At 37.9% G+C, this 15,039-nt stretch overlaps 1 protein-coding gene across 1 annotated transcript in view; it reads right to left on the bottom strand.

The window, feature by feature from the left end:
* The window catches only part of LOC109990583 (protocadherin-15), a 184,322-nt gene that overhangs the window by 85,415 nt on the left and 83,868 nt on the right, over positions 1–15,039 (bottom strand). Inside the window, exons 17-19 of the mRNA XM_065949432.1 lie at positions 8,192–8,324; positions 7,069–7,148; positions 3,982–4,075 (exon numbers count right to left, since the gene is read on the bottom strand). Of these exons, the coding sequence (XP_065805504.1) occupies positions 3,982–4,075; positions 7,069–7,148; positions 8,192–8,324 (307 nt within the window). The remainder of the gene's footprint in view (positions 1–3,981; positions 4,076–7,068; positions 7,149–8,191; positions 8,325–15,039) is intronic.

Genomic DNA, 15,039 nt, shown 5'->3' with positions numbered 1-15,039 from the left:
AAACCAGCAGCAAAAGCAGAAAAAAATGTTACAAAGTAAGGTCAGAGAAGCAGAAAAGACAGAAGCTGGTGGGAGGTCATCAATTTCTTGGTTTGACTTTCATGAGGGAGAGGGAGAGAGAGAGAGACAGAGAGAGAGAGAGAGAGAGAGAGAGAGAGAACGATGGAAGATTTGACTTTCAAAAAAGGCAAGTGGGGGAGGTGGAAAATCAGGATGAGCAAACCGATTCTTACCACTGGGATGAAAAGAGAGAAAGCAGGGTGCGGGGGTGTGCGTGTGTGGGAGAATGACAATCACAGAGGTGACAACAGGCTATTGAGGTTGGCAGGGCATACGATGATGCAAGTAATTTGAGGTTGAGAGCTCACAGTTGACAAAACAGTTTATCTCAATGCCAATATATGTAAAGCAGAATGAGCTGTGATATAATAAAAAGGGAAGCTGTGGGAAATGCTGGCAAACACAGACAGACACAAAGAGCGAGACGGAGTTGCACTGAGCTCCATTCTTGCATCAGGCAGCTGTAAGCACATCATTTTTCAATAACAGCCCATCTCAGAGTTTATTATCTTGCTGAAACCATGGCCACCAGCCAAAATCTAACATCCACCCCCCTATGTTTAAGGTTTAAGTTGTATACCTTTTCTCTATGGAATAAATATAACTATATGAATAAATATGGGAATGCTTTCAATGAATACTTCTACATTATACTTGTTCCCTGTTGTTTAGCATGGATAGTAAAAGGTTAAAAAGTAATTCATGTGGATTCATCCCCTTCTCAGTAAAATGTGTCACTTTCTGCAGGTAATCCTTGTCTGTCTTGACAATTGTGTAGAGGGAAATCCGCTGATGTCTGCCAGCTCAAAACGACTATCACAAACCCTAAACACCAGACTGCCTTTTTTTGCTCTACGTTGTTGCAACTGAAAGATTTGACTGGCATTTAAAATATACGTATATATATATATTTTTTTCTCATTGCTTTCTTATCCTGTAAAAAGCCTATCTTGACATAACTTGTTCCTTTGCGCCAAAACCTCCTTTTTTGTATAAATCATGTAGACACAGCAGTAATCCATATTGTTGCACCAGGCGACATGTTCCATGGAATGATATTAAATAGCCAGTGCAGTTGATTTCAAATCATTCTTACATTCATTGTCTTGCTGCTGTCAACACTCACTAGCATATTAAACATGGAGTACGCTTGGGGTCTACCTTCCTGCCTGCATAACATAACAACTCTCTCTGACTGACGTATATTAAAACCAAAATAGTCCCCAAGAAACAAATGAGTTATTATAAATTAAGTTCCATAAACAATGTAGTGCCCAGCTGTACACTTTTTTTAATGTCAAATCTTATTTCTAATGTATTTTCAACTGAAGAAATAAATCAATGTGCCTTGTTCTTGGTGCTACAAACAGTACAGATGTTAAAAAGTTAGAATTTTGTTCCTATTAAAAAAAAACACTTGAAGAAGTTTCAGTATGAAGTCACTTTTACTGCCATCATTATGGCAACAGCAGCACCAAGTCTCACCGCATTTAATGACCGAAGCAGGAGCGGATTCACAAAGCCATGCCATGATTGAGTACCAAACAGTCCATGTGACAACAGCAAACTGTACTGCACCAAACTTTAACTCGAGTCCAACAATTCACCGTGGCCCTTACATTGGCGATGGTTTACTGCACAGGCTTGTAGGTTCCTAAGTGTGTGGCAGTATGATGGATTTACCGGCCAAATAGCCAATTAGGCACTTTGTAGTCTGACACTCTCACAACCGGACATTTAATAATGGGGCACACAGACAGGTGTGTGAGCGTGTGCACGCATATGAAGACAACCCAAGGCCTTTGGAATGATGCTGATTAATGGTCCTCTGTGAGGCAACTACACTCCTTATCCTCTCCTTTTCCTATTTCTCTCATTCCTTGACTTACTTCCTTGTCTCTTTGTGTGTCTGATACCACTATTCTCATACACCTTCTCTCTCTCTTTCTCTATTAACATTTCTCTGCTCCTTTTTTTTCCCTCTTGTACACAATATAATGGAGTGTCAAGCAGACAAATGTGCAAACTACTTTTAGCCATTTTCTGGCTTAAAGACCTCAGGGGCACTAAGATAATACGCTAATTGTCAAGGTCCAGAGAGCAATTGAGTAAGTATGTGTGCGCAAGGCTCTGAGTGTGTATGTGTCAAGTCCTTTATAGAGTTGTGTATAAACCAGGGTACAGTTGTTAAGGTAATAAAAGGCCCCTGAATACCTCTCCCATGTCTCTTCCTTCGTCTCTCTCTTGCTCTCTCTCTCTCTTCCAACTTCCTCCCACTCACTCTCTCCCATGATGTTGGGTGTGTTGGTGTGTGTGAGAGAAGGTCAGGGTATTTAAATCAGCATTTTCTCTTCTCAGTGGGACCTTGAACTTTGCCTTTTGTTATAATTGACATGTGCATGAAGGGGTGGGAGGTGGGGGCAGAGGAGCAGAGGAGAAAGAGTCTCACACTTTTCTTAAAGCTAGATTAATAGATGAATGATGAGGAAGAGAACAGAGAGGAGGAAAAAAAAGAAGAGAGGGACAGAGGGGAGGGCAGGGAGGAGTCGGTCCATTGTCTTTATTTGACTTTCATATGAGAGAGCGTCTGAAGGTTTGACTTTTTAAAAGGACAACAAAAAAGAAAGGACAAAAATGGAAAGAGCTAGAGAAAGTGATTCTGGTGACCTGTGATCAATTAAGTGAGTGAGAAAGGGCACACATGCCATCATCTTTGCAAAACAGCTCTTGCAATCTGCAGACAAAGTTTCTGTGTGACAGGAAAATGCATTCCCAGCATCACTTTGAGGTCGTTCAAACTGCTCTATCTGCATGTAATGGCAAGACATTTTGGAAAGCAGTTCTTTCTTTTCTTCCTCTGTCTTTTCTTCGGAAAATAAAACTTAACACAAAGGTTTATGAGTGTTCGATCATAAACTTTGATATAGAATGAAGAATATTACCTATAATGATCAAAAAGTCCCAACAGCTGATATTACACAGCTTAGTAACTCTGCAGTGTCACTACTGACACAAGTGTGTTTGTTCACAGTTTCATACCGCAATGGTCTTCTCAATCACGTTTGATAGTTTAAAGTTGTGAACCAAAACTTATGGGGAAGGTGATCCTCACTCAGATTTTTGTTACATTAAAATGAGTCCATTATATTAAAGAAGATCTATAATGCTCACATGCACCATTAATTATGTCAGTCTGGGACACCTATTGACAAGTGTTGCAAGATGTGTTGCTCAAAAACCTCCTTATTTATTTCATACTGGCGTGAGGAAAATCCCTAATTTCAGCTGCTGTCTCTTTAAAGTCCCCCTTCCTTACATGCTCACTTTCCTCCTATTGGCCAGCTCTGTTTTCAGTCGCCGGGAAATTTGAGTTAGCCTTCTGGTGGGCGTGTCCTTGAAAGAGCTGCCGGGGTGGGCATGTCCTACAACTTTGCCCCATGCTTTGCTCTTATACTGTATGTTGGTAGAACCTGACAAAGTCTCGTTCAGAGCAGCAGGAAACCAGACAGGCGATTGCACCAACAACTGTGTCTGTTTTGCTTGAAAAAAAATAAATAGCTGAGGCTTAGTATGGACATTCAACATCGGGAAAAAAAGGCATGTATTTAAATATGGATCAGCATAATAGATCTCCTTAAACTACTAATTATGTCATGTTACAGCCCCGGAGCTCATATTACCTTCTCTCTTTCTTATCATTTATTCAGGCATCCATATGATTCATATGAAATCAAAACTCTTAGATATTTATGGTTATTAAAAGTGAAGTAACTCTTTTAACATAATGATGCAGCTATTTGTGGCATCTCACTGAAAAGGGTTCACTGTATCCCTTAGCAACACAGAGTTTAACTCATTTATCGTTATGAAAAAGTAAACTACAACCATCTAGTGTCTTTGTGGTACAATTCATTTTCTTACCCCATCTGGGTGTCTGTCTGAGGCTGTGACCACCAGGGAGTAATAATCCAGAGACTCCCGATCCAGAGGTTTGTCCAGAACCAAGTGCCCTGTACTGCAGAAAACACACACAGAGAGCCGTGTTAAACCTCCTGGAGTTAGATTGAAACGTATCAAAACAGTCAACTAAAATAAAATGCACAAGCCAAAAAAGTGTGGAAAAAATCATTATGAATGCAAAAATCCTTTTATTTACTCTAAGTTTCTAAGTTGACAAGTTGTTCAATGTGAACAGTCATGATCATTATTATGCTGTGAATGATGCTATTTGTAAGTTGTTTCTTTGCTAACTCTGGTAACATGGGGGACATTTGAACTGAAAATGTGTGTTCCTCTCTAAAAACACCACTTCGGAGACAAATCTAAACAGTTGGCAAGCTCCGACAACTACATCATAAAACTCTGAACACCCAGACGTGTATTTTCACTGTGGTTATGGCTTCTTTGGTGATGCAGATGAAGCCTCACACCCATCACCTCCCCCACAGTGACATTAGGGCACATCCTCTTGGGTGATGTTGCTGTAATGGCTCAGACAGAGATGTGCCATTAAAAACACTATAATCAGGTAAATGTTGCTTTCACAAAAATAAGACTCTAAATGTAAAACCACAAACAGATCATCATGTATCAAATACAGATGAAATCACATTTCACTGGCAAAGAAAGAAAAAAAAAAAAAAGGTCTTTTGAAGTGAGTTTCTTGAGACATGGCTTCACTAGTGGAAACCTCTATGTGATGGAATATCCTTATTTCTGTAGATGTACAGACATCTCAGTTAGATTTACAGTGGCCAGTTAGTATATGATTATATTGTACTCATGTAATCATATACTAGGTCAAGCTTAGGGTCACAGGGTCTCTAAGTTCTGAGTGACCTCTGCTCTAACTAACTGTAGCTTTGCTCCCTGTGCTCTGATAGGGGTTGGCTGCTACTACGACAACCAAGGTCACTTTGTTGCATCTCCATTTCTGGCTTGTTTAGCAGACTAAGTGTCTGCTCTCCTCTGTCTGAAACCTCACACACATTACGGTGACAATAAGAAGCTCTTAGGTTAAAAGACATTAATCTTAGTATAGCTGTATATGGTAGAGAAACACGACCGTAACTTAAGCATTATCTTTAGGATAAATACCAAGCCTATGGGACGGTCTGGTAGTAGCTTAGAAAGACACTGTATTACATGTGTGCTGTTAATTTAAGTTCTCCTCGCGAGTCATATATAAACAATTTCAACTTAAGCCATCTGAGTGTCCTGAATCTTTCTCGGTTGAAGTCAAGTATCTAAAAAAAATCCTCAACACCTGAATGTACACTTTGCAGGGTAACAAGTTAAAAACTGGAAAAATTTAGAGCCAGCTTGTTGTTCCACTTTTCATAACAAACAGGGCATCAATTATTTGCTTTGTTAAATAGTCATAACATCTCATATTCAAGTAACTTACTGAATACAATTCAAAGTGTCCAATCAGAAGCTCAGAGATAAAAGTCAGATTTTAGGGCAGAAGTGAGAAGTGAGTTAATTACTGAAGAAGATCAGCAGCTTCAGCTGTCTGAGACTTCTGACCAATCAAACCAGCAGATATCTTTGATGTTGGCCCTGATTGATTAGAATTTTTTTTTATTTTCAAAGTGAAGATTTACATAATGATTGAAGTAGTTCTAATTTGGGCTACTTCCATGAATTAGACACAATCTGAAATTCACATTTTCTCCAAATATTGACAGGGTGTGTATCTCAGAGTGCGTGTGTGTGTGTGTGTGTGTGTGTGTATATGTGTGCGGCTGTGTGTTGATGCACGAGTAAGTTTGTGTAGTGCAGATGTTAAGTGTTCCACAGAGGGGAAGATGAGAAGCTTTTTCTTTTTCCAGAACAAACTCAAAGACAATTCATGGATATTTATAGTGGATTTGTGGAAAGACAAGTCCCTGAACACACACGTACACACTTGAACACGCACACACAAACGCGTAGTATAGTAGCAAAATAATCATCTTAGAAATCTCAACACAATTCCTCAATATGGATGACAAACATGTGCTTTGTGTATGGAAGGATCTACAGTAAATCCCATTGTTAAGAGAGAATTTAAGAGAATTCAAATTTATTTAAATTCATTCAAAATCAGTGGTTGAAAATTCTCCTCAGAGCTCATCTTTTGCATCCCGTTCTGAGGCTGGTCCATTTAATTATGTATCAAAGTAATTCAAATCTTTTGGACATTTTCAATTCCATCAATGCCTTCCATCAAAAAAAATGGGGAATACTAGCCTACTCTGGTGCTCTTCATATGTATTATTTATGTGTATTTAAACTAGCCAAATTCTGCAGGGATGCAATGTTATATCACTCCATAAAGTGTCTAAAAATTTACTCCATTACTCTTGGTGCCTTAATACAGAAAACACAGCTTGAGCAATGATATAATACCATGCTAGACATATTTCCTTTTTAATGCATCTCAATCTTTGAAGTTAAGGATTTATTCAGATAATTCCTTTACAAACATTTTATTTTATCCTTCTATTAAATCATAATTTGTGTGTCATTCTTGTTCATTGTTTCCTTCTCAGCTTTCTAACATTCATTTTCTACTCCATTTCAGCCCTGCTCTCTCATCTTTATCCAACACTCTAATCTCTCTTCCCTGGTTGTTTTTCCACATCTTTTTAATTCTGCCCCTTCTCTTGCAGTCTTTTACCATACTTTCCGTTGTCTTTCTCTCTCTCTATCCTTCTCCCTCCAGAAATATAGATAAGATCTTTCCCCATGCTGCATATGAAATGCATTTTTAATGAGCAATAACTGAATAAATACAACAAAAGCTCTCAGAGTCTGTGAGTGTCTGTGGTGAGTGGTGTGGATGTTAGAGAGGGTGTGGCTGTGTTTATGTGAAGACCTCATAGTTCCCATAGGTTTAAACTGCTTTTAACCTCAAACACATATTTTACTGATTTTTCATACAGATAAGAAAAAGGGCAGTACTTTTGTACCTAATCCACAAGCATTAAACAATAAGAGTTGTGTTTCTGTCAGCCCACTTACTTCTGCTTGAGTGCAAAATAACCATTAGGGTCTCCACTGTGTATTTTGTAGGTGATGGGGTCCCTCTCCCGATCCACTGCCTGAAAGTATAAAAAAACAACAACAGATAGACATATTATTTTTTTTTCATCAAATAGATTAAAAAATAATAAATAAATGAAAATTACGATTTTCTTTTATAAAAAAAAAACTTCCACATTCATATATAAACCCTGAAATCTATGTACCGGTAAGTAACTACACCAAGATGATAGGTACAAAATATTCCAAAAAAATAAGAAATAAACAATTAACATAGCAGCTAAAATTGACTAAAGGTTTTGGATAAATGTAACATTGCTTAATATAATGGATAACATATTTAACTAAATTTAGTTAGCCTAAATAGAAGCTAACCTGTTGATTAGGTTAGCTTAATGAAGACACATTTTAACAGTTGCGGTAGTTAGCTAACATGAACAAAGAAGACAACATTTTGAACAGGGCAATGGATGAATATCAAATTAGTTAGCTCAAGATGCTATTTAAACAGTTGAACGAGAATGCGAACATTAGTTAATGGATAGCATTTTACTAAAAAAAAAATAGGTAAAGATCATAGAGAAATATGGAAACTGGTAGCTTAATGTGAGTTATTTACAGTTGAACTACCGTAATTATCTTACAACCAGGATACCGAATAACCTGTTGACATATATAGCTAACAAAACGCAAACACATTGTAATAACTGGCTAATAAATAATAAATGCTCTATATATTTTAACTAGTTAAATTAACAATGGTAACAATGGTAACAATGGTTAGCGCTGTATTGTACAAACTAGCTTAATCAACATTTAAACCACATAGCAACAAATAAAGGATAAGAAGTTTAACTAATTAGCTAATATAAACTACAAAAAGGTTGGTAGTAAGAAATAAATACCAAAGACAACTATTAAAATAATAACTAAAAGTTATCAACAAATTGCAGAAGTAGTTGGGTATAACTCAAGAATAAATGGTTATAATAGCTAAAAGAAAATGGATAGAAATGTTTAAATAGTAAGAACTACAGTGGGATAAATGGCTGCAACCAGCTGGTTTTGTTTGTGTATGTAACTGACTGTGACTGCACAGTACCTGCAGATTAAGCAGTGTAGCTCCTGTCCTCATAGCTTCACTGATCTCCACGCTGTATTGCTGACGGGGGAAACGGGGTGGACTCTGGTTGTTTGGGGGCAAAACTTCAATATAGACCGTGGTAATTGATGACCTAAAGAGAGAAAAGATAAAAGAGAATTGGTTAAGGCAGATAGGACACCACACAGCCTGAAACAGAGAAGCAGATAAAAGGGGGAATAGTAGCAGAGAAATGTTGGAGAGGGATGAGAGGAGAAAAGAAAGAAGTAAAGCGCTGGCGGGCAGCACAAGAGGATAGAGGGCAACAAAGCAGTGTCAGGGAGGGCGAATGGTCTATTATTTAAGTTAAGAGTGGTCGGCGAGTGTTTGTTTCTTTGCACTTCATGCCGTGTTTAACTAATCGATAAGAGCGTAGAGTCAACAACAAAGAGAGAGTGCTGACGTCTTTTTGCAGGGCTTAAGGTTTCTATTGTGCAGTTTGACAAACTTATCCTGCTGTTTCAGTGATTTATTTTTGTGAAGGCTGGAGCAGATTTACACAGAGAAAATTCTATAAATTCTCTAAAACTTCTATTTTTTATTCTTTGATCGTTAGAAAAATATGCCATATGTAAAGCGGGACACCATTTTGTTAGGGCTTTTCAACATCATCAATTAATGTACCCTTCTATACTGCACCATTCAAAAGTAAATGATGTACCATGGCTTCACTTTTCTTAACGAAATTGACCTGTTACTTAGAGATGAGTCCCTCAAACACATATATCTTTAAAATTATATTAGAATCAATTTTTTTAAAAGGCTTTAAACATGTGCTTAGAACTGCAGTTCATAATAAATGGAGTGATAATGCATTTGACTATTCATTACAGTTATTCATTACACTGCCATGTTAATCGTTTGCGTCTGATTGGTCAATAATTGCCTGCCAAGGTCAAATATTTAGCGAAACTGAGCAATGAGGAAGAGACTTTGCTAGGTATGCGTTTCTAATCTCAGACTCTGGCGGACGAATCCTAATAATAATAATTTGAGGATGGAAGTAAATCTGACCTAGGACAGTGTACTTTGCGAAATAAAAAGGAGACTAAATAGTGAAGATGACACAAAAACCAAAGATGTTCTAAAAACAGCTGCAGGCTAAGACAGAGTAATGGATAAAATTGAAGGTGGTGTATAAAGTTAATACCATTGGGTATGGCGGTGTTTAATGATTGGTGAATGAAAAAGCAAAATATCAGCTGTGAGTTTAACAGAGCGGAAGAAATGCAGCAATTTTTGAATCAATACAACTGTTTCCTAATCTATTTAATGCAAACTATTCTTGTTCCTAAAGTGCTTAGCCTTGTGATAAGTTAGATAATGTTTAGTGAGCAGGTTGTTATGGGGGAATGCAATGTCTTCAGGGTGAGAAGAGACACCTCCTCTCGAAATGACCCCTTACATAGAAAAAGCAGGAATTAAAGAAACACCGTCTTTATAGAGGAGAGGAAGTTGAAGAAATAGAGATAAAGGGTTTACAAGTGAATTAAGAGGAAGTTAAAAAGGAGAAATACTTTGAGTGTCTTATTTTTAAGGTGATGACATCAAAAGGAAATAAATGTGGAGTTTTATCTGACAAATACTATATGTCACTTTGTAAAATAAAGGCAATTAAATGACATTACATTGTTTACTTTTTCTTTTGATAAACATCCCTGGCCGTTAGTAGGCTGTCTTCACAATTGAAAAATATTCTGTCACAGTTGAGACCCACAGTTGTGAGGGCTGTGTTGCAAACAATTTCTAGAAAGTATTGACTTGCAAATTAGAAGATAACAATGCACTAACTGCAAGTTCAGCTGAGACCAACGGAGAACTGAGGACTTCTGCTTTAATAAATATACAACAATGTTTCTAGTTTTAATCATGACCCATTCTTAAACTCAAAAGAACAAAATGTGAGGGCCAGAAGTCTCCATTATGACTTCCAGCGAAGGATGCTCCACTGGCAGAGAACATCACTTGAAGGCGATACTTCAAGTAATTTGTTAGGAATAAGCTGTCTAGGACATCCCCATCTAAAAAACACTGAGTTACAGTGAGGTTACATAGTAGTAAAAAAAATATTGTTTCTTTTCTGAATGTCATGACAGATACTATTTCCTTTTCAGGTCTAGATGGAACATGTATATTCCAAAACAGAGCTTTCAAAAAATAAAGAATATGCAACTATAATAAAATATCTGTTCCATAGATCCATCCATCCATTATCAATACTCCTTTTTCCAGACGGGGATTGCATGGGGGCTGGAGTTGATCCCAGTTGTCATTGAGCGAGAGTCAGGGTACACCCTGGACTGATTGCCAGTCCATCATAGGACTGACATAAAGAGACAGACAATCAGCCACACTCACATTCTCAGCTACGGGCCATTAAGAGTCACCAGTTAATTGTAGGAGGAAGCCCGAGTAAGCGGGAGAACCCACACATTCACACAGAGAGGCTCCTTTACGACAGGGATTTGAAACAGGAACCTTTTCGCTGCGAGGAAACCAACGCTCCACCGTGCAGCCTGTTACCGTGCAGATGTGAAGAAAAATATATTGTTTATAGGTTTAAAGAAAAAAAGATCAAAATTTTGTCTTAAATATTTATATTATGTCAAAACCTCTAAAGCATTCAGCACCCATTTATTCATCCTTAAACAGCTCTAAGATTATGTAGTTATCCTTTACAATACGGTATCTTGAATAGCTTCTTCAAACTCTTATTGAAAGCGTGTGATTTTTAAACAGAATTCAATATAAAAGTTTTATTCAACAGCCATCAAACACAAACAGCAAAGAGGAAGTAGAGTCCTTCATTGGAACATTGTGTAATTTACCCTGAAAGTTTAAAGTGAATAAAAATCCCAAAACTTAACAGAACATTTGGGACTTTGTCAAAATGTCCCAAATTGGTTCTGAAAGAGCCGCAGCCTAAATCCCTAGAAGACATTAGGAGACAGTGAAAACACACATGTTCACATGGCAAAGTTACAAAGAGGGCGTTTGGGATGTAAGCAGATGGTCACATTCAAAATGTTTCCTTAAGGACTTTTTAAGAGCTCCCTTGATAACCATCAGGGAACGTCCACTAAGTGAACTTCCTTCACTTCAAAGGACGTTCCTTCTTGGTTTCCAGTTGATCACATAACAACAGTCTATAAGAATATATAATAGCTATTGGAATAGGGTTCCTTTCAAGTCACTGAAGGTTCTGAAAACATAATGGGGACATGGTGGAAGGACCCAGAGGGAACATCCTATATTAATGTTCCCCCAAAAGGTTCACAGTATTCCCTGAAAAGTTTGCAAAATAATACTGCCCAAGACAGGAACTCAGTTCTTGGACCATTTCAGCTCTTGGGACTCAAAAAGACTGTCCTTGGTAACCTCCTTAAATCATCCTGGGAATTTGCGATTTGTACTCTTAATTATTATTTTCCTAAACTAATTAAACCACATTACATGTCCAGAGAGGAAAACCGTACAAAGACAACACTTTTTTCAAAGAATTAATACATGAGAAGACAAAATATCCTGACCTAATTCTACTGTTAATTGAGAGTACATTTTCTCACTTAAATTTGCAAAATTGGGCCTTTCCCAACATATAATCATATTCATGAAGTGTCAAAGGAACCCTTTCACTCCAGTTTTTCCAGTCTTCCCCTCTTTTTCCCTCAAGTGATGTTTGGTTTTCCTCACATTGAATTGCAGGCTAAGAGGGCCCAGGGACTTAGTTTGTGTTCCTACTTTGCGAGAGTGCAGACTTCCAGCGGGGGGGAGAAGGGAGAGATTAACTCTTCTCAAACTGGATCATTGACTGAAAAAAGCTACAGAACCCCGGGTCCAAACAATAGCCCGCAAAATCTGTTTACGTTCCAAACAATAAAAAAAATAAATGGATAAAGGCTGAAAGAATGTGAGCCTCCAGACAGAGTGAAAGCCAGTGTTTTAGTGAAATGATTCAGATGGCATTATTGATGAAAACCGATTGAGGCTATGGAGATTACTCGGTTGTGGTTTCTACTGCAGCAGCATGGTCTATTTCATCTTTTCTGTTTCCATCTGAAAACTCTCTGTGTACCAATGGAAGCAATTCTACTTATTACAAACAAATACTTTATGTATCCACACATATTTCACACCAAAACAAGGCTGAAAGGTTGTAAGAAGCATTACATTGCTTAGTGTTGAACACATTTATTAGTCCATTTCATCCTCTTCACATTCAAGTCCCCAATCTGCCCTTTTGCACACACAAATAACCTCCTCCTCTGCACTCAATCAGAGGTATTTTGTAGTCCAGCAACTCATTATTGGGTAATATGAGTGTTTAGGTGGATTGCTTTGTCCCTGGGTGCAATTTACCAGCCAGTTTATTCTCCTCCGGACTCTCTGCATCAAATTGCACCACTTGTCATTGCTGTAGACTCTTAAGCTTACGTTGAACAATTTTTATTTGAGTATCAGTTGTCTGTCTCACAAGTGTCTAACTAGCATTTGTGTTTTTTTATTGTTTTGTTTTTTTTAAGATTTATTTTTGGGCTTTTTGTTCCTCTATTGGAGGGATAGGACAGTGGATAGAGTCTTAGATTAGGAAATGAGAGTGAGTGGGGAATGACATGGGGGAAAGGAGCCACAGGTCGGATTCGAACCCAGGCTTCCCGCTTGGAGGACTACAGCCTCCACACATACTACTGCACCACCAGCGCCCCAACATTTGCGTTTGAATACAAATGCTACTACAATTACTCCATTTCCGGCTTAAATATTTATGCTTCACATCTATTTTTTTCACATTGTGATGGAATTTCTGTATCTCTGTAGATGTACAGACATTTAGTTCATTTCCTGCCCTGACGACAGTCACAGCTGATAGAGTAAGCCGTGACTGTGCCAACCAAGGCCACTCCTCTTATCTAGATTGTTTGGCAGACTTAGTGTCTGCTCTTTATTATCTTAAACATCACATTTAAGTTTTAGGTAGGTTAATATGCCCCTGACTTTAGCATCAACTTGAGGATAAATATGAAGTCTATTTTGTTTGTGCAAGGCAGTAGATGTTGAGTCAACCCGATGGAGATACTGCCGGAAGGCTGCAGCAGCTGGTAGCGGGCGGATTTTTTATTTAACTTTTGGCCAATGACCAAGGTTCATCTGAATATACTTTATATGTTTACATGAAAACCTTCAATGCAAATGAATCCTGCAACTAAATGAACTCTTTTGCAACAAAAGCAAACAAAAGTATGTGCAGTTAGTAAGACCAACCGTAAAGTATCCTGAACTGAAATGTTCTTTATAGATATTAGATGTACAACTCGAACCACTTATTCTAATTTTCTACTCTTTATAATAATTTGCTGACATTTGGAATGTCAGTGATTTACTAAGAGCTACAACCCTTCAGCACTTGACTTCCTTGTTACCAGTGCTTTGAAATAATGAATTACCGATTAAGTTGTGTACGGTCGGTATGTAAATTTCTCCGTTGTGGGATGAATGAAGGTTGATTTTATCTCATGGTACGTCTGTAGCATTGACGAAGAAAAGGTGTGTCTGGGTAATCTTTGCAGCCCTTTGACATGAACCACTTCTAAAGTCGACAAGGAGAAAAAAAGTGATTTCTTTGAGGTTTACGAGAACTCCATTTTTACTCAAATGCTGATGTTTGAAGTCATTGAAGCCAAGGATAAGCTGGCTGTTTAATGAAAAAATAATGTTTGTCGAGTTATTGATTAGATGACCTTGTTCCATTTATACTTACTACATGCCCTAAAGAAAGAAATATGAAATTATCTCTCTATCTTAATTTCAATCAGGATATTTGTCTTTCATCTGATCCTCCCTCATCTGTTTGCTCTGTTGATGCCCTCTATTTTCTTACCCTGCACTTTGATAAAAGTATAAATGAGGCCCCGAGCATAGACTGTTTGCTGTATTATGAGCTGCATCTATCTAGGCCATGCAGAGGCTCCTCTTATCTGAATGAAAAATGAATCTGAAGGATTCTTCAAAATCTCCAGCCTCCTAGCAAGAAGACTGTCACTCATGTCTTGTTAGAGGGGAGACACAGCCCACTCGGGGTCCTGAGACATAGTCTTAATAAATTAGGTAGCAGACAGATAGATATTGATTTGTTAAGCAGGTTATGTTTCCAGCTGAGATAGACAAGGGGTCTAGGGAAATTTGGGGACAATCTGCGAGCCAATCACTGGAACCACCTCAATCTGCAATGGTTCACATTTTGTATTGATTTGGCAGCTACAGAGCTGGAGATGTTCACAAGACCAGAGAGGATTGTAGTTATTATGAAGACAGACAAACTTAGTTGGAATGAGCAACCCATTGCAGTTGTGGCATTAACAGACGCATAAATCAACCACAATTTCCATCTGCACATGAATTATCTTCTTTTTGGAACTAGAGCGTTCTCTTAGGCACAGGGGATTGCTTCTGGGCTGATCTGGGCATATTATAATGAATTAGACTTGCCATGAACAAATAAAGCTGATCAAATCAGATCTTTTCACTTCTAAACTTCACTGTTTGCTCTGCTTCAGCAGCGTTGCAGCTCTTTATCTATTTACCACAACTCTTACCTCTGCAGTGATGCATGACACTGCATACGTATGTGAGGGACAATTTCAGTTTGTAAAAGAGAAACAGTATCTGGCCAATTAAGCATGTTATGAAAACTATAAACAAATACTTTTAAAAAGATTGAAAATGTATCCAACTGTGTAAAGTCAATGTTAATGTACCAAAATGCACTGGCATAGCACATTGTGTTCCACTATTTGATCAGTAAGACTTCT

This window comes from Labrus bergylta, chromosome 21 (assembly GCF_963930695.1).
Source record: "Labrus bergylta chromosome 21, fLabBer1.1, whole genome shotgun sequence".
Lineage (NCBI taxonomy): Eukaryota > Metazoa > Chordata > Actinopteri > Labriformes > Labridae > Labrus > Labrus bergylta.
This window is presented reverse-complemented; position numbering and strand designations above follow the sequence as displayed.